This window comes from Belonocnema kinseyi, chromosome 4, assembly GCF_010883055.1.
Source record: "Belonocnema kinseyi isolate 2016_QV_RU_SX_M_011 chromosome 4, B_treatae_v1, whole genome shotgun sequence".
Taxonomy (NCBI): domain Eukaryota; kingdom Metazoa; phylum Arthropoda; class Insecta; order Hymenoptera; family Cynipidae; genus Belonocnema; species Belonocnema kinseyi.
The window spans coordinates 88,634,487-88,658,169 of record NC_046660.1 but is presented as its reverse complement, the minus strand read 5'-3'; the positions used below and the strand labels follow the sequence as shown (position 1 = coordinate 88,658,169).

Genomic DNA, 23,683 nt, shown 5'->3' with positions numbered 1-23,683 from the left:
GTTTTTAGCCCATTGATTTTTAAATTCAGGTATATACGTGGACTTGGCAATATCTCAATTATTTTTTTTAACTTATCAATTCTTGATTATGTGCTATTATAACAAATTTTCTTTGAAGTTTGAAGTTCTATATTTATTTTCAGCTGCAAAAATCATTTTTATCAATTAGTAAATCTTAGATTCATGAAAATTTTGTTTAAACACTATTTTTTAACTTTTATTTGTTATTTTTATGATTAAAGAACAATTTGGTAATATTTTTTTGCTAAAATATATGTTCAATATACATATTATGATTTGTCAAATTTTCAAAACAATTATTTATCAAGTAGAAAAACGTATTGTATAATTTAATATAAAGTGCAATGTGCTGAAAACAACACATATTATAAAAAGAGGTTCAAAATACTTAAAATTGAAACGCAAAGATCTTTAAATCGTATTTTTTACTAAATGAAACTCTAGATACAAGTTATTTTTAGATTATTAGTGAAACAATTGCAAACATAAAAATTTAAAAATAATGTTTAATAATTTTTTTCTCAAATCATCGCAGATATGCGCAACTAGATCAAAGTTCCCTGTATTCATAGTAAACTCTGGATTATGTTGATAATTTTTTTTTACCGAAACTTTCTCTTCTCTGTAGCTCATAGTAGGAATTAACTACCCGAGTAAAAATACTTCGGCTTGGCTTCGACTTGGTGATGTCTTAGTTCGTCTCCAAGCCATCGATGTCTGACTGCGTCTCAAAACTGAGACGAGACACAAGATAATATCTTACTTTTATTAAATTTCTAATGATTAAATTAGTTATTTTTAATTAGAAAAATTAGAACATGTGGGTCTGAACTAGGATAAGCCTGTAAAATTTTCTTCAAAAAAATAAAAATTGTAATTTTCTTTGAGAATCTCCTGAGCCATTAGCAATATGTAAAAATAAACAACGTTATCAATATCTTCATCAAAAAGTATAATACAAATTAAAATCCATAAATAAATTGATTGAATATACATATTGTATAAAAATATACAAAATTCTTTAAACAATAACAAATATTAGCTGTTATGCCAATCAGAATGACCCTTTTTGTTAGGGTAGGTATATACACTTGAAGTTATAAACCGATCGTCTTTGAGTCATGCAAAAATGACTCAAGATATAAATATATGTATTCAAGATAGAAACTTGTCTCCAAGACATAAATTGAAGTTTGGCTCCATCTTAAAACTGAGAAATGGTGAAGTCGAACTTTTCGAATTCGGCATGTCTTGACTGGGGGAAATTCAAGTCGAAACCAATTCGAAACTTTTGATACCATATTTTAATCTACTTGCGCAGCCGGTATCGAATATTTTTGCACAACAAAATTATGTAATGTATTTTAAGATATGTTTTTAAAAATAAAATCTGCTTTATAATCATTAGTTTAATTTAAGTTAGTTAAAAAAAAAATTTGCAAAAAAACGACAAAAAGTTAGTTTTTTTTACTTTAAAATTCATAACTCACGCAATTTTTAATATTTTCACCTAAGAATGTAAGGTTATACTCCTGAGATACGACACTTTAAAAATTACAGAATTATTGATGCTTCCAAAAAAGGCATTTATACCACTCTAACCTCAAAATTTCAACTTTGACATGATTTTTTCGCCTTTCGTGGTATAAAATACTGTTTGATATTTGTGTGAGAGGTGATTTTTAGCAAATTTTAATGATTTATTCTCGGAGATACTGCAGAAATATAACTGATATTTAGAATTTGTTCCGAAGTTTGTCGTCAGGACAAAAAACTAATTGTCTGGACAAAATTGCCAATAATTTTAAGAATTGAAATAATACCATCATTCATGTATTTATATACAGTAAAGAACGTAATTTTGTATGAATATCTTATGAGTAATCTTAACGTCGCTTATTATTAATTTTCAAAAATGGTAGAGCTTTAATAAATAATTACTTATTTTTTCGAGCAAAACATTTCCGAAAAGAAATCTGTTTGAGTTCTGAAAATAAGATGATAATCTTCAAATATAGTTCATATATTTAATATGGTTAATAATATAGTTAATGGTTTATTTTTAAAAAAATTTTTAGCGCTGGTAAACATAGATACATTCGATCCGCGGAAATTTCCCCTCCGCTGTGAACCAATAGTGGGATCCCCTCCCGGAAGGATATAAGTGAATGTTTACGTTATGTGACGGCGGATATAAAAGCTGCTCCAGTACAATAATACAAAATAAGCCATCACTTATCATAATTCAAGCATTTTTCAAAAATTGGTAAAAACTACAGTAAAAAAAATCAATTGCAAAAAGCATTGTTGAAATAAGCGTTTTTCTAGGTCTTTAAATTTTTGCATTTAACAAAATGTTTTTTACTTTAAATCACATCATTACTAATATTATTTGGATTCTTAAAATCATAGAAAAACTATTTTTTCAGAGATTTTTCTTTGCCAGACAATTACCTTAAATTATGTACTCACTCGATTAAATAAATATTCTTTTTCCTTGTAAAATTCAATTCTCAGCAAAAATTGAATTTCCATAATCAAGAAAAGTTTTTTCAAATAAGTTTGTGTTAATATGCATAAGAATTACATATACTTTTTGAATTTTTTACGGAAAAACGATTTATTGCTGATTGGATGTGAAACCGGAAGTCTGATATGTCAAGGTCCGAAATTTGTTTGAATAAGGTTTTTCATACCTTTTTTAATTATTTTCTCTCTGAAATGAGGTATACGTTCAGAATTTTATGCAGTATTTAAAAAATATATTATCTAAAATTAGTGCAACTACCCTATTACTTTGATAATTAAAAAGTGAAGAAGGACAAAAAGGAAATATTAGAAAAATATAAAGAAGAACGTTGAAACGAACAAATGCAATAATAATTTAGGAAAATATACATAAGAGATATAAAGCCTACAAAGGTACCATAGCCAACTATATCATATTTTTGTTCTGGGCACTTTTATTTTCGTTGGTTTTTTGAGAGTACATATATGGTGCCAAAAATCGCTTAATTTCGTGTCTATTAGGGATTTAGAAAGTTTAAAAATTGTATAACTACTATCAATATTCCAAAATATTTCACACAGAATTACATGGCATTACTCCAGATTACAGGTGGTATTACATGAGATTACATTGGCTTACAAAAGATTAAAGAGATTACAAGGGATTGTATAGATTACATATAGGATTGCAAAAGAGTATAAGGGATTACACAGGATTACATGAGATTACTTATAGCATAGTGTACACCAAATTACAAAAGTGGTTAACCCCTCGAATGGAATATTAGTAATATTACACGGTGTCCAATAACATTTCTTAAAATCACAACATTTATAGAATCAATATTTTTATTCTGAAAGATAAATATAAAGTGCATTCTTAAGTTTAAAGACAATATTTATCGCCCAAAGTGAAATCTTAATTAAAATTATTACAATGAATTTTTCTTCGCCTTATCAATACAAAATCTGCATTATGCTTTTTTATTTAACGATTTTGTATTATAAATGTGACGGTCTTGCTTCGTAAAAAAATTCGATATTCTCTACTATTTTATCGACTTAAAATTCGTGCCGCTGCATGCAAGGAATGATCATATTTTATTATTAAAATTTCCGCACGACTTTTGACGACAATCGATATCATATCACCTTATCAGTTATGAGTAGTACAATAGGTAGTTAAAAGCATTAATATAAATTTTAATGTGTCAACTAATAAAAAGAATTATGAAAAATATTTTTAAAGGACCGTGTAATAGTCTTTACATTTTTTTATCAGTTACTTTCAATACATGAACTTTTGATCATATTTTTGGTACAAAAATTTAAAAAAGTTCCACTGAAAATGTAGTTTTGAATTTAAAAGAATTTTCTAGAACTTTATAAGAATTACTGGCCACAAACTGGAAATATTCCACAGTTAATATTGCATATGTAATTTTGAAATCAGAGAAACTTTTGCACACAAGGCAGTCGACACATTATGCATATTCATAGTGCAAACTTGTAAAAATCGATATCTATATAGTGTCTATATACTTTACGACAAACGTGCAATATTTCCGTCCGGCCTCATTTTAAAGCAGCCCATTGCATTCTTTCTTTTAATAATTGTTCCATTCCATGTGAGCATTAAATTCTTTTTCTAAAAAGTGCATTTTAAATACGATCATCAAAAGGACAAAGACAATAAAAGCTATTCCCATTTTTCGCATCTATTTTTCTTTTTTAGGTTTCATTTTTAGAAAAACGGTGTTTTAATATATAAAACCAGCTACTTTTATTTAAACTTCTTTAAATATATTTAAATATATTTATATTTATTTAGTATGCTATATATAAAATGTTCTAAATACCTACCAAAATCAATGATTCTTTTTATCGGCATTGTTTAAACATTTATACAACGATTTCCATATTTTTTATCATATTTCATTAGTTTAAACTTTCACATCCTTTAAAATTAAAGCAAGGGGACATTGCTAATAACCTAAGAACAACTTTTTAATTTTTGCATAATTTGGAAATTGAAGAATCTAGAGTTCTAAAGCCACTTTATTTTGAAATATTCAAAATTATACAATTTTCAATATTACCGAACTGAAATTGATACTTTCGAAATAGAATAATTTCAAATTGCAGAAAAAGAATTTACAAATCCTAGATTACATAAAGCATTTAAAATTGAGGAACTAAATCATTAAATGCTTTAAAAAACTTTCTCAAATTTAAAGCACCAAAAAATAAAACATTTATCGACGTTAAACGATGTGAAAAATGGAGAAGATTTTCAACGGTTCGAGTTGAAATACATTGAATTGATAAATTTTCAATAAATTGCAAATGGGGAAAATTGAACAATATTATTTTTTAAGCATTTACAATTAGAAAATAAAGTATTTTAATTAAATGTTTTAGAATTGACAAGCTTTTATTTTGTAATTGTGATCTTTTAAAGAATTTCAAATTTTAATGTTTTGTACAAATTTTAGAAGTGAAATCAAAAATTGTAAAGAAGATTTTATAATAGACCAATAATATTGGTCAATTATATTTATTTTTTGTTCTGCAATTAATTTGCAATATAAATCATTCCCACACCAGACACTTGAGAATTTAATTGACCTAAATTCCATTATACTGTATATTTTCTACAACCTTTTTTTTCAACTTTTGTTAGTTTTTTAATTAATACTCAAGTTATCTCAGCCATGGATAAGGGCTGAAACTTAATTTATTTGATATAAACTTTAATTTTGTTCTTAATTAAACCAAAAGATAATCTTAAATATATAAATACATAACATAGAACAAATAAGGGCTTCTCTTCATGTATAGAGGCGAATACTTAAATTAATTAACTAGAAATGATTATTATTTTAATTATTAGTGAAACATAAAAAAACTTTAGACTTATCCTCCGTGGTTATCTTCTATCTGCCTCTTTTAAAAACTAATTGCAGAGCAAAAAATAAATATTCTGAGCCCTAATAACAATTTAAATATCTTACAATTATGATACTTAAGTCAATAAAAACAATATCTTTCCAAAAATCAGCAAAGATATCAATGCGTACAACGCGAAATTCAATGAGTCCTTAGAAATAATTTTAAAAGCATCTATAGTGGGCGCCAAAAGTATTCGTCCACCTCTTTTTTATGAATGAATAAATTCTCTTAATTTTAATTATACCAGAGCTAAAAAATGTCTCTTTAAAAGGTTCATTTTTTTCGAAATTCTGTTTAAAATAAGCCCAAAGTGAAGCCAGTTCGTCTAGTTTTTAAGTAGATATTGCAAAAATAGTGTCAATTTCCATGTTTTCTTAAATTTTCAATAACTTCCGAAATATCAACATTTTTCAATGTTCTTGGGCTCACTTTGAAGCTTTTTTTCACCGTAATACAACATCTTACAAGCATAAATTGTAAAAAATTTCTTTTCGAATTGCAAGAACTTCAAGTTGTAATAAAAAAGTTGGATAAATTTGAAAACATCTTATCTGTAGGCAAATCAGAATAAAAGTTAAATAAATATATATTTTTGAAAAATTACATAGAAAATTCATGTTTATATGTTTTATATATTTTACAAAAATATCTTTCTTACCAAAAATAATATTTCAATTTTTCCAACTTTTTTGTTACAACTTCAAGTTCTTGCAATTCAAAAAGAAATTGTTTCCCATTTATACTCGTAAGCTGTCGTGATACGGTGAAAAAAGCTTCAAAATGAGCCCAAGAACATGAAAAAATATTGATTATTTCGGAAGTTATTGAAAATTTAAGAAAACATTTAAATTTACACTATTTGTGCAATATCTACTTAAAACCTAGACAAATTGGCTTGGCTTCATCCTGGGCTTATTTTAAACATAATTTCGAAAACAATCAACCTTTTATAGAGACATTTTTTAGCTCTGATATTCAGTCATAAAAAAAGAGGTGGACAAATACTTTTGGCGCCCACTGTAAGTTAACATTTTACTTTTAAAAATTCCAAATTGAATCTTTCAGCGTTCGAAAATTAAAATTTTTAAACAGAAGCATTTAAAATTAAGTAATTTAGTAATTTAAAGCTTAAAGAAGTAAATAATTTCTTCAAATTTGAAGTATCAAAAAATAAAGAATTAAACTCTGTTAAACAATGTGTAAAATGGAGATTTTCAATGATTCAAGTTAAAATACTTTAAATTGACAAATTTCCAATAAATTGTAAATGTACAAGAATCCAAAAAAGTTTCCAAAAATGTCGTCAACCGCTTGAAACTTTTATACTATTTCACCAAGCCAAATACACATATTTATTCGAAGAATATTTTGAAGCACTATAAGAATTATAATTAAATGTACTTACTCGATGTTACTTACTCAAAAAATTTAAATTCTTAAGTTAATTTAAAAAGTCAAACTCTAAGGGGAAAACTATAATTCACTATTACTTTTCATTTCACACATGGTTCGCAAAATTTAACAATTCTTTTCCGATTCAAGATTCCTATTTTTAATGATTGATGTTCTTATTAATGTTTATGTTCTTATTAACATTGTGATTAATTTGCGCAGAGTCAACATACGAATCTCCAGATATATTTTCGGAATGGTCGGTTAAAGTGATTCATCTTCTTCTATTGGATTGATTTTCTTTTTCTTCTTTCTTCTGCACTTTTTCTTTTTCTTTGTCTTCTTTTCACCGGGATATTTAGGACCACCTCCTCTATTATCCCTTCGAGTCAGAAGAGTTTTTGGGGCAGTAGTAGATTTCAAATCAGTGACTTCATCCAAAAATGAGATTTTTTTGGGCAAAAAAGTGATTTCTGAATCTAAATCTGGATTAAGTTCTGAACTGATTTGAGAAATATCATCATTTCGAAGTCTGCTCTCCTTCTTTTCATTTTTTTTCGCACATTTGCACCGCTTTTTTTGTCCTTGATGAACATTTTCTTCATTGCTCAATGTATTTTTTATTTTTTCTTCCGAATCTTCAATTTTTGAATCTGTGAAAAAACTTCGCAGATTTGGCAAGAGGTTCTGGGGTTTTAGAATAAAATCGAGATCGGATGAAACCTTTTTCTTCGGAGGTTTTCCACTTTTTTCTTTCTTTTCTTTCTCCTTTTTCGATTCCATTTTCTCCTTCTCTTCTCTTTTTGTTGTTTCTTCTAAATTTGCTTCTTTCCTCGAGTTTAACTTTCCATTTTCTCCATTTTCTTCATTTCCAATATGTTCCTTTCTCTTTTCGAGATGGAGTTGAATTTGTTGGCTCTCTTGTTTTTTACTGTTGGATATAGATTCATTGATCTCATTATTGTTCTCATTATTGTTCTCATTATTCTTCTCAAGTAGAATCGTCGTGGAGGTTTCGGTGTTATGTTCCAAGCTTAGAGTATCTATAATTTTGTTAGATTGGATTGTAGTATTGGAAGGATCCTCATTTTGTTCGTCTTTTTCTAGAGGGGCTGAAAAAACAAATGCGAGGAAAGTGATGCAAAAAAAAGTTTGACAACTAATTTGCATTTCCGTGAATCGCGAAAGTAGACTTGTTGAGCTGTCTACGTTAAATAGATTCGACCTGAGAGTGAACTTGAGAATAAGCAAGAGGCTTGATAACGATAAGGTTTTAGCGCGAGAGAAAAAGGAGAGAGAAAGAGAGGGGAGAATGAAAGATTTAATTATAATACTTTTTTATTAATGTAAAAAAAAATGAGAATTCACATTCAAAAAGATTTTAGGATTTATTTTGGGCCAGCGTTATATGTAATAATTATACATGCAAGGTGTGATGATAATTGGATTTTAGAACTTGACTTATTTCAATCCCTCAGGAGAATAATTTTCAGTACAAGTTTTTAGTTTACCCAAGAGAGATTTTAAGTAAGATTGGATAGAGTGAATTCAAAACAGAATGTGATATAACTGCAGGATCAAATTTCAACAATTTGAAACTATTTTTATAAGTAAATTTATTCTTCTTAATTAAAAAAAAGTATAAATGATATATCCTCAAAAAAATTAACGTCGGACCAAAATATAAATTAACAATATTTTTTGTTAGTCTACCGAATTTGTTTGATTTTTCGGGACACGTTTAAAAACCAAATCTCCTTATTTCAAAACTACTGAAACCATCGAAAATCAGATCTTTGAAAAAAGTTATTCTATGATTCTAAGAATAAAAATAATTTTAATACTGCGATGTAATTTTAAATAAAAAACTCTCATTTTTAATGAAAAAATTTTAAAGATAAGAAAAAAACTTTATTTTAACAATGATTTTTACAATTGAATTTTTCTCTACTATCGCTTCTTACCAATTTTTAACAAATGATTGACTTTTAATAAGTGACGGCTAATTTTTTCGGAAAAAAATATTCTTCGCTTCTTCTGTTTTCAATTTTAAAAGTAAATTTTTCTTTGGCTGAAATCATTGACAACAAATTTTGAAAAGAAAAAGCTTTTTAAAGAAATATCAATATTTTAAGATTATTTACTTATATTTAAAATTGAGAATAGTAGAGTTATGAGGATTGTTTTCCCCGAAAAAATAATGCCTGGTTTATTAAAATTCAACCATTTTTAAGAAATTTCTAAGAAGTGGCTGAAAGAAAAATTTAAATTGCAAAAACTATAGTTCAAATAATTATTTTTCGTAAGCTTGAAACTTTTTTCATAACAAAAAATTTATTTTATTAGACATAACTGATAACCTGATTTTTGGCTACCTCAAACATTTAGAGGAAAAAAACACTACATATTTCTAATTCTTATAACTTTTGTCGTTAAGAATATTAATCATCAAAAATTGATTATTTTTTTGCATTAATTTGGGTAAGGAAAAGCGCCATAAGATCAATCATAGAAAAAATTTATTTTGCTATTTATAAATTATTATATACAAAATTTTAGAATATATGCAATATAAAAATATTGAAAATATTTTTATTCAAATAAGGGTTTATTAATAATAAATAATAGAAGATCAATTTTCGAGTAACAATTTTTATTAGTTTCAAATTTGATTATTTTTGCACCATTAAATTTTTCTATCGAGAAAAATATCATATTAGAAAACAAAAGACGCCTTATATAAGGACGTTATATAAAGTCGCTTAATTATAGACCGACTGTTTAATAGCTCAATTTTGAATATATTTTTTGCACTGTGTTTATGTTTACGGAATTTTTCGTAACTCTAACCCCTTTTCCAGCTCGTTCAGGGCTAACGGTTCGTAAAATTCCGTAACCGTAGACAGTGCCTATATTTCTAAATCGCATAATTTTAAACATTTTACGTTGATATTGACCAATTTCTATGTGTTTCAGATTAAAAGTGTTCAAAGTTGTACATTCCCTTTTTAATTAATCAAATTAAAATGCTTTAAATTAAAATCTGCATTCCTTTTTAGCGCGTTTAAATTATAAAGTTGTCCTACTTTGAATATTTTTAAATTTAATATAATTCCAATTTTATGGATCCATTGAGATTTATTTATTCCTAAAGGCATCGAATTATATGGTAATCTTTTTTATACAAATTTGGAACATTACCGAACCGATGTTGGTTAATTAATCACATTTTTTATTTAACCTTATTTAACTTGATATTTGAGATTAAAATTGATAAATTTCAATTCAAAATTAGTTCCTTCTTACATTTTCATATACCAGTTTGCAAAAGATGTGAACACATTTATTTTATAACCAGTGATCAGACATGTAATTAATTTTTGAATTTGTTAGTATTATTGACTTTTTAGCATCTCATTTTAAGTAACTGATGGGTTAATCATTTCAATATTTTGTCTGCACTATAACATTACAAGATTACATGATATTAAATGGGATTACACGAGATTTCAAAAGATTGCAAGAGATTACACAAGCTTAAATTAAATTAAAATTAAAAAACGTAACTGAAAAAATAAATCTCAATTTACTAATAATATAAGGTATTGAGTCATATACATACAAAAAATTTAAGATTTAATCTCGGAATTAATGCAAAAATACAATTGATATTTAAATTTTTTTATTAACCCTTAGTGACCACACATGGGTCTTTAAGACCCAGAGGTCTTTTGTAATGATATTTTAAGTATCTTAATACAAAGGGAGCAGGTCTATTGCAACATTCGTCGAAAGCTAAAGAGTTTAATTGCGCTTTCGGACGTTTAGCATGACACTGGGACTATTAGTTTATTTTTATCAGCTTTGTAAAAGTTGAGTTGGGTCTTTTGGACCAAAGTGTGGTCAGTACGTTCGAAGGTGATTTTTGGATTTAATTTTTATTTTAGCGTATATTGACTTCAGATTAAATAATAAAGTCTAGAAAGTATATTTGTCAATGACAAAATTTTTTTAAAAGACATAGCGTTTTAAAACGATGATTTTTGATGAAGTGACGAGATACGGTTTCACGCCGTGCTGTTTGCCAAGACCACAGCGGCTCCATGTGTAATCATTGCAGTAACGTACAATAAAAGGAAGATCACTTTATTTTGTCTTAATTTCCTGCCTACTATGTTTAATTTTAAGAATTCATCAATATTTTGTGAAATTATTTTTTATAACAAGTAATACAATAGATGATTTTGACAACAAAAAACATGATTTATTTTTTCCCTTTTTGCCGTCATTCATTCCTCAAAATAAATATACTTTTTGAATAATCCACTGAACTACTTTTTTCTTAGAGTGGTACATCTGAAGAAGACGTAACTAAATTTTTACCCAGTTGCGAAATTCGGTCGGATGCCAGAGCTTGACCATCGGCCCAAAGTCGGCTCTGCTATGGTAACCGATCTACGGTAACCAGAGTTGGGCCGACTAAGATGTTTTCAAGCTACCATTGTCGGACCGACGTTAGCGACGGACGTCGGCGGCGAGCGAAAAGCCGATCGTCAGCCCAATTCTGGCCCAACTATGGTACGACAATCGGATAAATTGTGGCAGATTGGTCGTTACGACCACAATAATGCGGTCGGCCCGACTCTGGATAAAGCAGTCGGATTGACATAAGTCACCTTGATGCACCCGATGGTCGGTCAAGCATTGGCCGAGTATGAGCAGACCGTCGGATAAACTCTGGTTGATTGTTACAAAAAGACCGTGAAACTGCAGTCGGCCCAACTGTGGTCAAGAGTTGACCACTCGTAGAAATATATAAATATTCAAAATAAAACATTAAAAATTCTTAACCGAAAATAGAAACGCTTAAGGGTGAATATGTATTATTTAGATATCTTTTAAATTATCAACTTTAGTTTCAAATCAACAAAAATGAAAAAACTTTGTTAATTTGCGACACAATATCATAATTTAAAAATTTGAAATGAAACATTTAGAATTATTAACTGAATAATGCTGTATATTTAAAATGTATCTATTTTAATATATAATAAAGTTAATTTTAAATCCTGCAAAATTTAAAAATTCTAAAAAAGCATCGAACACTGAATATTTTCAAAGCTTTCAAAGTATATCTTCCCAATTTGTCAGCCCTCTTTCCAAATTAATATATTTTGAAAATACAACACACAGTTTTTGTAAACAAACTTCAAGTCCTTCGATAGTCGAGTGGTTAGAGTACGCGGTAAAATACACTATTTTAATTAGGGTTCGAATCCTGGACGAGTAAGAATTTTTAAAGCTTTAAAGCGTGCGATTAAAAGTGTAAGTAACCTTGTCTGTGAATGATGTATTTAGTAATGGCAAAAAGTGAAGATTATATAATAATAATTTTATAAATAAATTTCTTTTAAATTAATGTTTGTCGAAGGTTGGGCCGGCGTCATATTAATAGATGGCCCATATATGGGACCAAATGTTGGCCCGACGTAAAGAAACCAAAGGCGGTTGACCGTTATCATTTAGCCGGTTGGCCCGACCAGTGGCGCACAAAGTTGGACCGACCATCCGACAGTTGGCCCGACCGTGAGCTGACGGTCAATTCGCACCTGGGTAACCCTTAATATCGAAAATTAAAAAAGTTATGAATTTTTAAATCAAAATAGTCTTTTTTTCTACTTTTTGGACTTCAAAATTTTTTTAAGTATATTTAAATGTGAAAAGATTTTCAAGTAAAAATATTTAATAGTTTTTTTATAGCGATTTTTGTCGCCTGGGTCCTTTGGACACAAATCTGGTCAGCGTGTTACTCCACAGAAGTGTAGTCACTAAGGGTTAAGTTTGTTGCTGTATCAAAAATCAGTTAAGAATGAAAATATCATCATTCAGGTATTATGAAAGAAAATGCATGATTTTGTATGAAAAAATGTAACATTTATGAAAAATAATTATTTTAACAACGTTTTTTGTAATTCAATTTTTTATTATCGTCGCTACCATTTTTTTAAATGTTGAATTTTAATAAAACATGACTTACTTTTTCGTGAATAACATTCCTTGCAACTCTACTCTTTCTTGTTTTTTAAAAAGCAAATAATCTTCAAATATAGTTATTTGTTTAAAAAATGTTTTCTTTTAAAGAAATTTTTTTATTGAAAAATTTACTTTTTAAATTGGAAACAGATTGGGTAGCGAATATCCTTATAGAAAAAGCAATCATTTATTATAAATGAATCATTTTTCAAAAATTAGCAGGAAAAAGTAAAATTGCAAAAAAATTCGTAAAATAAAAGTTTTTTGGAAGTCTTAACAATTTTCCATGAAAAATCATGTTTCTTTTTAATTACATCATCTTACTAGATTGGACAAACAATTTAGTTCAAATTTTATTTATTTTTTTCCTGGCCGCTGCGCGAAACGAAGTTACCGCTTTCCGACGCTGTCGAGCGAAAAAATAGTATACACACTTCGGCCAGTAAAAAAGAAAGCCTCAAATCACATACTCATCAACCTCGGCTTCGCCTCGGTCGCCCATTACATGTGCTCTGAGACATTTAGTATTTTACTGGCCTAGGTATGTAATATATACTGAATGTCATTACTTAAGGAAAGTTGTTTTTTAAATAAGTCGATTTTTTTAATGTTTTAGAAGTATACTTTTTACCTTTTTGGCGGAAAACTGAGACATTGCTAAATGGCTGTTAAACCAGGAGTATAATATTTCAAAGTGCCAAAATTGTTTGAATAAGATTTTCCATATCTCTCTTAAATATATATTTTTTCTCATTAATGAAGTATTTGAAAAATGTATTATCTACAATTCATATGATACGGATTTAAGGATTTAAAAAAATCATTTCTATTAATATACCGAAATATCACAAAAGATTAGAAAAGATTACAAGGGTTTACAGGAATTACATTGGATTAAACAGGAATACAGGGATTAAAAGGGATTGCGTATATTACACTGAAAATCAAAATACTACAAGGGATTACACAAGATTACATGGGATTACAGAGAAAAGTGTACACTAAATTTCAATAGTGGTTAACGCCCCAGTGGGGCGTAACGACACGGACATAGGATATCGTAAAATTGCTGTAAGATGTCGTAACGATGTCGTAAAGACGTCGCTAAATTTTGTGCCCACTGGGGCCTTGAATTTCGCATCCCTTTGTTAGTGCGTTCAAATGATAAAGTTGTCTTACTTTGAATATTTTTAATTTTAATATTATTCACATTTGATGTATCGATGTTTTTAATTAAACATTGGTTGATTTAACATGTAACATTGAAATTGATCAAGTGCACAAAATTACTTTTTTTCGATGAAAAATTAAAATTGTTTTATTGCAACCTTTTTCAATTTAAGATTAATAAATTTTTACATTTTCATGCCTTCTTTCAAAGGATTTGAAAACATTTATTTTTAAACTAGCAATCAGATATGCATTGATTTTGGAATTTTTAATATTAATGACTTTTTATCATCTCGTTTTAAATTATTAATATCGATTATAAATCAGTTATATTTAATAATGTGAAAATCATTAAAATCTTGATTATTGTGGTCACAAAAAGTGAAATATGACATTTATGTCATAATGAATAAATTAAATATCTGCACTAATTATATTTCTATTTGCAAAGGTCTTGTCGGGTCTTTACGTTGGTAATTATCGGGACAGTAAGGACGCTGCACAATTAGAGCGTTATGAAATTACGCATATCCTGGCAATTCATGATGCAGCACGTCGTCTTCATTCCGTAAGTTATCAAAATTAAATTTTTTAAGTAAAAAATGACTCTTTTTAACAATCATATTTGCATCACATGAGAAATCTTTCCATTTTTTCAGGACAAACATTATCTATGCATCTTAGCGGCTGATACGCCCGACCAGAATCTATCACAATACTTTTCTCTGTGCAATGATTTTATTCATGCAGCCCGCCTGCGTGGAGGCAATGTTTTGATACACTGGTGAGATAATTCTTATAGAAATTAATCAAGAAACTACCCAATTTTTAGGGTAGACGTTTTAATCGAGGAAAAATATACCCAGTCATTTACCGATTTTTACCGGTTCGCAAACATTTTCCACGGCCATTTAAATAAAAAAGTTTTAACTCTTATATCTGAAAACATTTTCAGTTGAAATAATCAAAACTGAAATGTTCAAAAATATTTATTTGGAAAATATAAAGTTACGCTATCATTTCAAATGCTCTTAATGAAACTTTTTAAACTTTAAAATCTGTAAATTAATTAATTTTGAATGGATTCTGAGTAATCTTGTAAAATTTATTGTGCAATTTTTAAAACTCGAACTAAAGTTCAATCTTAAAAATCATTAATTCATTTATGTTTAAGCTTGAATAACTTCAAATGTTTGTATACAAAATTTTCAATTTCAAAAGCTTTTAATTTTTAATTGCTTAAGCTTTCAAAACTGCATTTTGAAATTCTGTAAATTGAAAATTTGCGCTTAAAAATGAAGACCTGAAACGGAAAATTTGTAAAGTAAAACATATTTGGAATAAAAAATCTTTTGTATCTACAGCGGACTCGACGATAATTCTCTCTAAGACACTTCTCGTTTTCCGATTTCTCCTTCGTTCGCTCGCCCCCATTCCTTGCTTCATTTCACACCGAACAAGGCAGCACACCTTTTGTTTTGTCAAACTGTTTACCAAATACCTTAACCTATATTGTGACATTTTAAAAAAATAGAATTTCAATGGAGCCGCCAACAAAAATACGTAAAAAAAGTGAATGGCTCATTGCTGGAACAAAATCAAGTATCCTTAAAGCAATACAAGAAGGAGAAAAAGTACTTTAAAAAATTCAAACTTTGCATCGGTAATTATTCTTGAAATTTCCATAATTGGCCTTCTGATATTAACAATTATCTTCTTCATGACTTAACTAAACTGTACGGCGCTTGAGAGCGTTTAAATTCGCGCGCGCGTCACGTGGCTATCGCGTGTTGCAGGGGAGAGGGTATTCTGACACTTCGTGTTCGCTTCCCCTACAACCCCGAAAACGAGAAGTGTCGTAGAGTCTACTGTATTTTCCTAAAATGATGTTTTTATTTTCCATTTAATTTTTTCTTTCTCAATTTCAATTTCAGCTTAGCCGGAATGTCGCGAAGCGTCACTGTTGCGGTTGCTTACATCATGAGTACCACCAATCTGTCATGGAAAGATGCTCTAAAAGTTGTGAGGGTGGGTCGAGCAGTGGCAAATCCAAATGTTGGATTTCAGCAGCAACTGGAAGATTTTGAATCCACTCGTCTTCAAGAGGTACCTAACATTTAAAACATTTAAAAACATGTTTGGAAACAGATTTTCAATTTATAATTACTTGCCATAGATCACTGCCATAATTGAAAAAATGCATTTTATAAATATATTGTATGATAAAATAATAAAAGAATTATAGGAAATTCAGTATAGAAATAAATAATGTTAAAATATTAAAAGAAGCAACGCAAAAAATAGAGAAACTGCGAAGGAATAATTGATTTATTTAGGATATGAAAGAATTTATAAAATTTTTAAGGATTTGAAAGATTTTAAGTTATTTTAAGATTACTAAAAATTCCAAGGTACGACATCTTTACGACAAATTTACGATATCCTATGTCCATGTCGTTAAGGTGTCTTTACGATATCGTAAGCATGTCGTATGATCTGACGATGTCTTTACGATATCGTAAAGACTTCGAATACACACGGGCATGTCGTAAATACGTCGCCAAATTTTGTGCCCACTGGGACCGCGACCGAAGGATTTACGGAATTTTAAAAGATTTTAAGCTTTTTTTTGCCGATTTTAAAGAATTTCAAGAGACATAAAAAATATTAAGGGATTCCATAAGATTTGAGAGATTGTATAAGAAATCCAATTATTTCATAGAATTTACGATATTTTAAAATATTTGAAGCCTTTTACAGCTTTCAAAAAATTTCAAGAGATATAAAAAATGTTGAGGGATTTCAATCAATTTTTTAGGAATTCTAAAAATTTAAATCTCGAATTTAAGAGAGTTCTATAGAACTTTTGGAAAATAAATTAAACGAAATTTAAAGAAATTCCAAATATTTTAAGGTATTTAATAATTTTTTAATGAATCTCATAATATTTAACGGTCTTCAAGGGATTTCAAAGATTTCTAGGGATTTGAAGGGGTTGATTTTTAAAGAAATTCAATTAATTAATTTAATTAAAATTAGATTTAAGGGATTTAAAATTGTTTTTGCTTATTTTAATGGATTTTTACCATTATATATTTCTATATTTTAAAACATTACAAAGAATTTCAAGCGGTTTAAAAAGCTCTCAGGAAATTTTTGGGAATTTTAACAGATTTCGTAGAATTTCTAAGAACTTCACATGATTTAAGGGATTTTGTAGGACCCCCAATTATTTTAAAGGATTTATTGGATTTTAAAAGATTTTAAGCTTTTTTAGAGATTTCAAAATATTTCCAGAGATTTACAAAATTTCAGAGGATTTCATAAGATTTAAGGGATTTAATTACGAACTCCAATTATTTAAAAGTATCGACCGGATTTCTATATGTTTGAATGGTTTGATTTTTCAGAGTTTCAACGAATAAGTTCAATTTAATTTATATGAAAGGAATTTCAAGTGTTTTATGTTTATTGTAATTAATTTGTACAATTATATATTTATTTATTTTAAAAGCTTTCGAAGAATTTCAAAGCTTTCGAAGGATTTCAGAGCATTTCAAACAATTTAAGGAATTTTATTTGACCTCTAATTGTTTAAAAGGATTTAAAAGGTTTGAAAGATTGTAAGCTATTTAAAAAAAATCCAAAAAGTTTGAAAAGGTTTCGAAAATTTCAAGGGATTTTAAAGAATTTTATAGGATTTCCAAAGACATAAGCTCGCTTTTAAAGGATTTCTAGAGAGAGATTCCAAACATTTTAAAGTAAAACTTTCCTATGATTTTAAGAGTTTTAGGTCGTTTTAAAAGATTGCGAAGAATTTCAAGAGATTCCAAAATTTCAAGGGGTTTTAATGAATTTTGTAGAACTTCCAAATATTTCAAAGAATTTTCGACGATTTTGGGTTTTGATAGGACCTCCAAGTATTTCAATGATTTTAGGAGACTTTAAAAATTTCAAGAGATTTCTAGAGAAGTTTTAGGATTTAACTTATTTTATTTTCAGCGTATTTTAAATAATTTATATAGATATATAACTATTTCATTACAGAAACATCAGTTTAGGTCCAAACTGATTTTCCTATCACATTTTTTCGTAAGGGCAGTTTACTATTTTGAATAAAATTCACTTTCGTTCCTTTAGTTAATCTCAATGTTTTGTATTGCTTAATTCTTTTTGTCCTATTGTTTTGTAAATACTACTATATATATGGTGATAATGGTAATAATAATTAATAACAATACATTATCTGTCGATAAGAAAATAAAATCATTTTTATATCTATGATCTTTTTAAAAGATACCTACTCCCTCGGATTTAAACAAATTAATATAATTAAATCATTAATCAGAATAATTGAAACTCAGTGCCTGTTTAAATTGGGATGAGTGTAATAAAGTGCTACATTAAATAAGAAAAAATTGTATCAATATATAGAAAGAATCTTGGCATTCCTTAAGAGCAAAATGTCTATTCCATTTCAGGAAAGGAGAAGATTGAAGGAACGTTTTCCCAGTTTGGCTCTCGCTGCTTCTGACGGGGAAGCTTGTAGAGCCACTTTGAGAAATTACGAGTCTTTAGCTTTGGCTCGAGAAGTCTGCGAAGGAAAATGTGCTATGGGTCGCCCTTGTCCTACTGGATTATGCAGACAACCTTCCAAAAGGTTAGAGGCCTAATCAATATGACAAATTATTCTCTAATTACAAATTAGGGATAATTCAATTACAATTTTATACCCTAACACTCCAGTCTCCTTTGAAAACCATCTCCCATTTCTATCAAATATTCAGTCCTTTTAAGTTTAAAATTTATGACAAATATTCAATCAGAGACTGAAAAATTTGCTTATTTTTTATTTCGTATCCAATTTTGAATTGCCTAAGTAAGTTGAATTGCCTAATTAAAAATTCTCCCGAATTAAAACCGTCTGAAAATGCAGACAGTGTAGTCAGTGCTGTGCAATTTCAATTTTAGAATCTTTTAAATTGAAAAAAGCTATGATTACAAATTTCTGCACTTAAAGCATCAAATCGTTTAAATTTGAAAATTTATTGAATTATTTTATTTGAATAAGAGATTATTTTCTTATCAAAAAATACCTATTATTTTGGAAATTTGAACTAGAGGATCTGAAAAATTCATTAATTGATATATTCGTTGTTAGATCGAAAAGTTCTTAAAACCTATTTTTCTTAAAATTATACAGAAATAACTAATCGGTTATTTTTATGACCGGTTGTTAATCTAAATTGTAGGATATTTACATTTATCGAGAAGCAATCATTATTAGCTTATTTAATTTGTTTGACCTGTAGTTAATTGGCGTATCGTAAATCTATTGAAATCATTTCTTTCTTCACTTAATCAGTACTGTAGCAAAATTATCAATAAAGTTTGAGTCAATCAATTTGATGTCCAGTATCGATTTTATGTTGCACATTTCGTGATCCCCAGAATAAAAATTTAAAGTCCATTGGAAATTGATGTAGGTTTATTGAAATGTAACTCGAATAAAATTTGTCGTCTCTTTCAAAAGGTTTATTAAAAATATTTCCGAGTGGAAAATAATCATCTTTAGAAAAATTGTAATTATTAAACAGATTTTTTATTTCGTGCACAAATTTTGTTGTTAGTCAATCAAAGGTGGAGAAGACAAGAAGAAACAAAATATTTTCTCTGGAATTGATTTGCATCATATGTTTTTCAAAATATATTAAATTATGTTAATTAGGAATTAGAATTGCGCGATTCAAAATCTTTGACTGGCTATCTAATTTTAAGAACATTTTTTTACTCCTAATTTAGGTCTACTTATAATTCTCTTAATTGAATAGATCCTTACGAAGAAAATCATCTTCAAGTAGTATAGGAAGTTTATCTGGGGGAAGAACTCCACCACAATCTCCAAGAATGTTACCTTCTGCACCGCCTTCACCAGCTTTACCGAGATCGTGTAGCGTTATTTCTGCTATAAGGCCCCGAAGTGGTCCAGCAGGTTTACATTCTTATACCGGATCGGCACCTCCATCAAGGTAATTGAATTTATTTCATAAATGATAACAAATTTTACTAATCAAATGAATCATTGTTCAAGTACTGATCTTTTAGTAAAAGCGCCCGTCCAGAAAATACGTGAACCCTTCCCCTTCTTTGTAACACAAAGCTCCTCCCCATCCTTTTAGGTCAACATTTTTTCTTCAGTTTCATTTAATATAAGTCTTATACAAAACATAAAATAATAGTGGATTGAAATGATGTATTGTAAATAAAATGAATAGTTAGGTAGTATATTGAGTTCAATATGAAACGTTTAATATTGCAAATCGAAATATATTGCATTTTTAACCATATAGTTGAACTTTGAAGCAAAAGAAACGAATTTTCAAAATATTAGTTGAATTTCTAACCAATTAGGTGAATTTTCAACCTGCAAAGGTGAATCTTCAACCAGAAAAAATGAATTTTCAAACCAAAAACATACTACGAAAAATGTACTAGTTGTTATTATAGTGGAGAAATTATTTCAATTTTAAATAAAAAACAGTCGTACTTTACCAAAACGATAATTTGTCAACGAAAAAATGTAATCATTAATTTTTTTAACCAGATTTTAGAATTTTCAACCCGAAAATATGAATTTTCAACAAAAAATATCATTTTTAACCAAGCAGTTGCATTTTCAACAAAAGAGCGTAATTTTAAGGAATTTTTAAGTAGGAAAAATTTTTCAGTTAAGAGAGAAAAAAATGTCAAATAAAATAAATGGTAGAATTTTCAACCCGAAAATATTAATTAACAACGAAAAAGTTCATTTTTAACGAAATTTAAACCAAAAATGGAATGATTATATTTTCAGCTTAAAAAAATGATTCTCAATTAAAAATAAAGAATTTTGAAAAAAAAATATAAAGGTCTCGAACAAAGAAATGAATCTTCAACGAATTAAATGAATTTCTAACTAATAATTCATCTTTTAACCAATCAGTTAAGTTTTCAATTCAGACGATTAATTTTTCTACCAAAAAAGACAAATTTGCGACGAAATACATCAATTTTTAACCAAATTATGGAATCTTTAAGCAAAAACGATCGATTTTTAACCAATAATGGGATAGTTGCATTTTCAGTTAAATATTCTATTTAAAAAAAATGAATTTATAACAGAATACTTAAATTTTAAACCAAAAAGTTGGATTTTCAACCTGTGAAGGTGAATCTTCAACCGAAGAAGATGTATTTTTTATTGAAAGATTAATTTCCAATCTAAAAGGACGAATTTTCTCTCCAAACAAACGAATGTTCAACAGAACAGTTACGTTTTCAACAGTTGGATTTAGGCCAAAAGATTAATTCTCACCAAAAAATGTAATCTTTGATATTTTAACCATAAAAGAAGAATTACCAACAAAACAGTTGAATCTTCAAATAAAACAGATTACTTTTTAAGCAAATAATTTCATTTCCAACAAAAGAGATTCATTTTCAATATTTTCAAGCAGGAAATATATTTCAGTTAAGAGAAAAAACCATGTCAAGCAAATCGTAGAATTTTTAACCCGAAAATATAAATTCAAAAAACAGCTGATTTCCCTGAAATCAGTGGAATTTTTTCGATTTAAACAAAAAGTCCAATTCATTTGATTTACTTCGAATTTGACTTGAACTGTTTTGAAATCTCATGAATTTATCTTGAATTCGTCAAAATTCACAGGGAATCCTTTTAAATTTAATCCAATTCTTTAAATTCCAAAGATCATTAGTCACATTCATTAATGCATATTGGTTACTTTTTCGGTTAGAAATTATTGTCTTTTTCTATTTAAATAGATTTGAAATCAATAATAAAATAATTTGTAATAATGATTCCATAATGATATTTTTATAAAAAATTGTTTTAATAAATGTATTAATTATAATTATTATTTATACAAATAATTTATTTAATATAATTTTATTTTTAAATATAAAATTATTAGGAAGATTATATATTTTAAAATGATCTTTTTAAATAATTTTATTGTTAAACTTTGTATCTATACAATTTGCCTATATTATTATAAATAATTGATTAATTTATCACCTCAACTTTAATAATCGAATTATTTTTAAAACTCACTGAGAATAATACAATTAAAATTTATAAATTTAAAAAAGTTGAATTGCATTTATAAAAGATTCTATATTAAAACTTTTTACATATTCATTTTTGAATTTAAATATTAATGATCCAGGAAAATAAAAAATGAATCAAGAAAAAATCTTGAAATCCAATATACACTCAAAGTTGAGTATCCAACCCCTCGGTTTTTGTATTTAAATAGTTTCTGATTTTCAAGACTTTACAATTAAAAATTGTTGAGTGTTGTAAATTCTTCAAATGACAAAAAGGAAGGAGAAGAAAATAGAAGTTGGCAATTTGAATCACCCGGAACAAGTTTTGAAAAACGGGAAATGACCACTTAACCCAAACTATTTTCCATTGCCTAAATATTTTTCTCTTTTTCTAGGGCTACATCAAGGGTAGATCTTTCAGCAGCTGTTGCCTGTAGCAGCAGCAGTATAAGTATCAATAACATGGGAAGAACTGGTCCCGGAAGTGGCAGTCCCTGGAGGTTTTCGTCAGGATCCGCTCCAGCAACACCCCGAACAACGCCTCCAGCTTCGCCTCAACACTGGCCCAGACGAGGCCCAGTCCGAATGACTCCTCAACTTCCGATACCACCTCAGTCTCCTTCGTCGATGACGTAGCATTATGAATTCGTCAGTCCTTTTCGGAACCTGACGAAATGAATTTTTCACTGATGACTCAAAAATATCCATCAAATTGTCGCTTGTGTTTAAAAACGCACGACGGCAATCGTTTTCCCCGATTTTTTTTTAATAGAGCAAATACAAAAAAAGTTGTGGGACAATTTACAATTTTTTGCAGTAATGCAAAACGATTTTTTAGGAACTAGGAGAGTCCAATGACTAATTTTAAGCTCTCACTTTTTAGCATTTCTCAAGAAAATATGTTTAATATATGAGAAAGCTTTATTGTCACTTTCGATTTGAAGTAGCTGATATGTACGTATTGAGGATAAATTATTATCCTCCCGATAAAGAGGACTTTTTCAATATAGAACAAATTTGAAAAAGAGGGGTACAAGGATCCAAATTATTAAATTTGATCAATACATATGAAATAAAAGGTTTAAAACAAATTTTAATTTTATTTCACGGTTACGACTCTTAAAAATTAAACACTTACAAATTTATAACATTTGCAATCCAAAAAATCGAAATTGAAAGCATATCTAATTTTGAAATTTTGAAATTCAGGGTGGCCGTTTTATTCGTAAAAATTAGTCACGGTTATTCGAATTAAAAAAATAAAACACCTAAAGCCAACATTTTTCATTTGAAGTAATAAAAACTGAACTGAAAGAATTTTAAACTTTTTAAAAAGAAGCTTAAATAGTTTTTTATTCGAGAGTTTTTTTATTCCAATACTCAATAATTTAAACGTTTGATAATAATTTAACACTTTCCAATTTAACAATTTTTATCTAAATGCCGTATAATTAAAAAATTAAAAATTGTAAACTTTTATAAATGGTATATTTCAAAG

General features: G+C 28.1%; 2 protein-coding genes across 2 annotated transcripts; one reads left to right on the top strand and one right to left on the bottom strand.

Annotated features, from left to right (window-relative positions):
* Positions 1 to 666: 666 nt before the first annotated feature.
* On the bottom strand, positions 667 to 13,427 carry LOC117170999 (uncharacterized protein DDB_G0285917-like). The gene is made up of 3 exons (XM_033358045.1): positions 13,412 to 13,427; positions 7,224 to 7,985; positions 667 to 755 (listed from the first exon to the last, which is right to left on the bottom strand). The coding sequence occupies exons 1-3, from the start codon at positions 13,425 to 13,427 to the stop codon at positions 667 to 669; spliced, it is 867 nt and encodes a 288-aa protein (XP_033213936.1).
* A 140-nt stretch (positions 13,428 to 13,567) lies between these two features.
* On the top strand, positions 13,568 to 23,230 carry LOC117170998 (dual specificity protein phosphatase 15). Its single transcript, XM_033358043.1, has 7 exons — positions 13,568 to 13,585; positions 14,528 to 14,644; positions 14,736 to 14,860; positions 16,011 to 16,182; positions 18,558 to 18,736; positions 19,908 to 20,105; positions 22,581 to 23,230. Exons 1-7 carry the CDS (start codon positions 13,568 to 13,570, stop codon positions 22,819 to 22,821), a joined length of 1,050 nt encoding a protein of 349 aa, XP_033213934.1. The 3' UTR covers positions 22,822 to 23,230.
* The last annotated feature ends 453 nt before the right edge of the window (positions 23,231 to 23,683 follow it).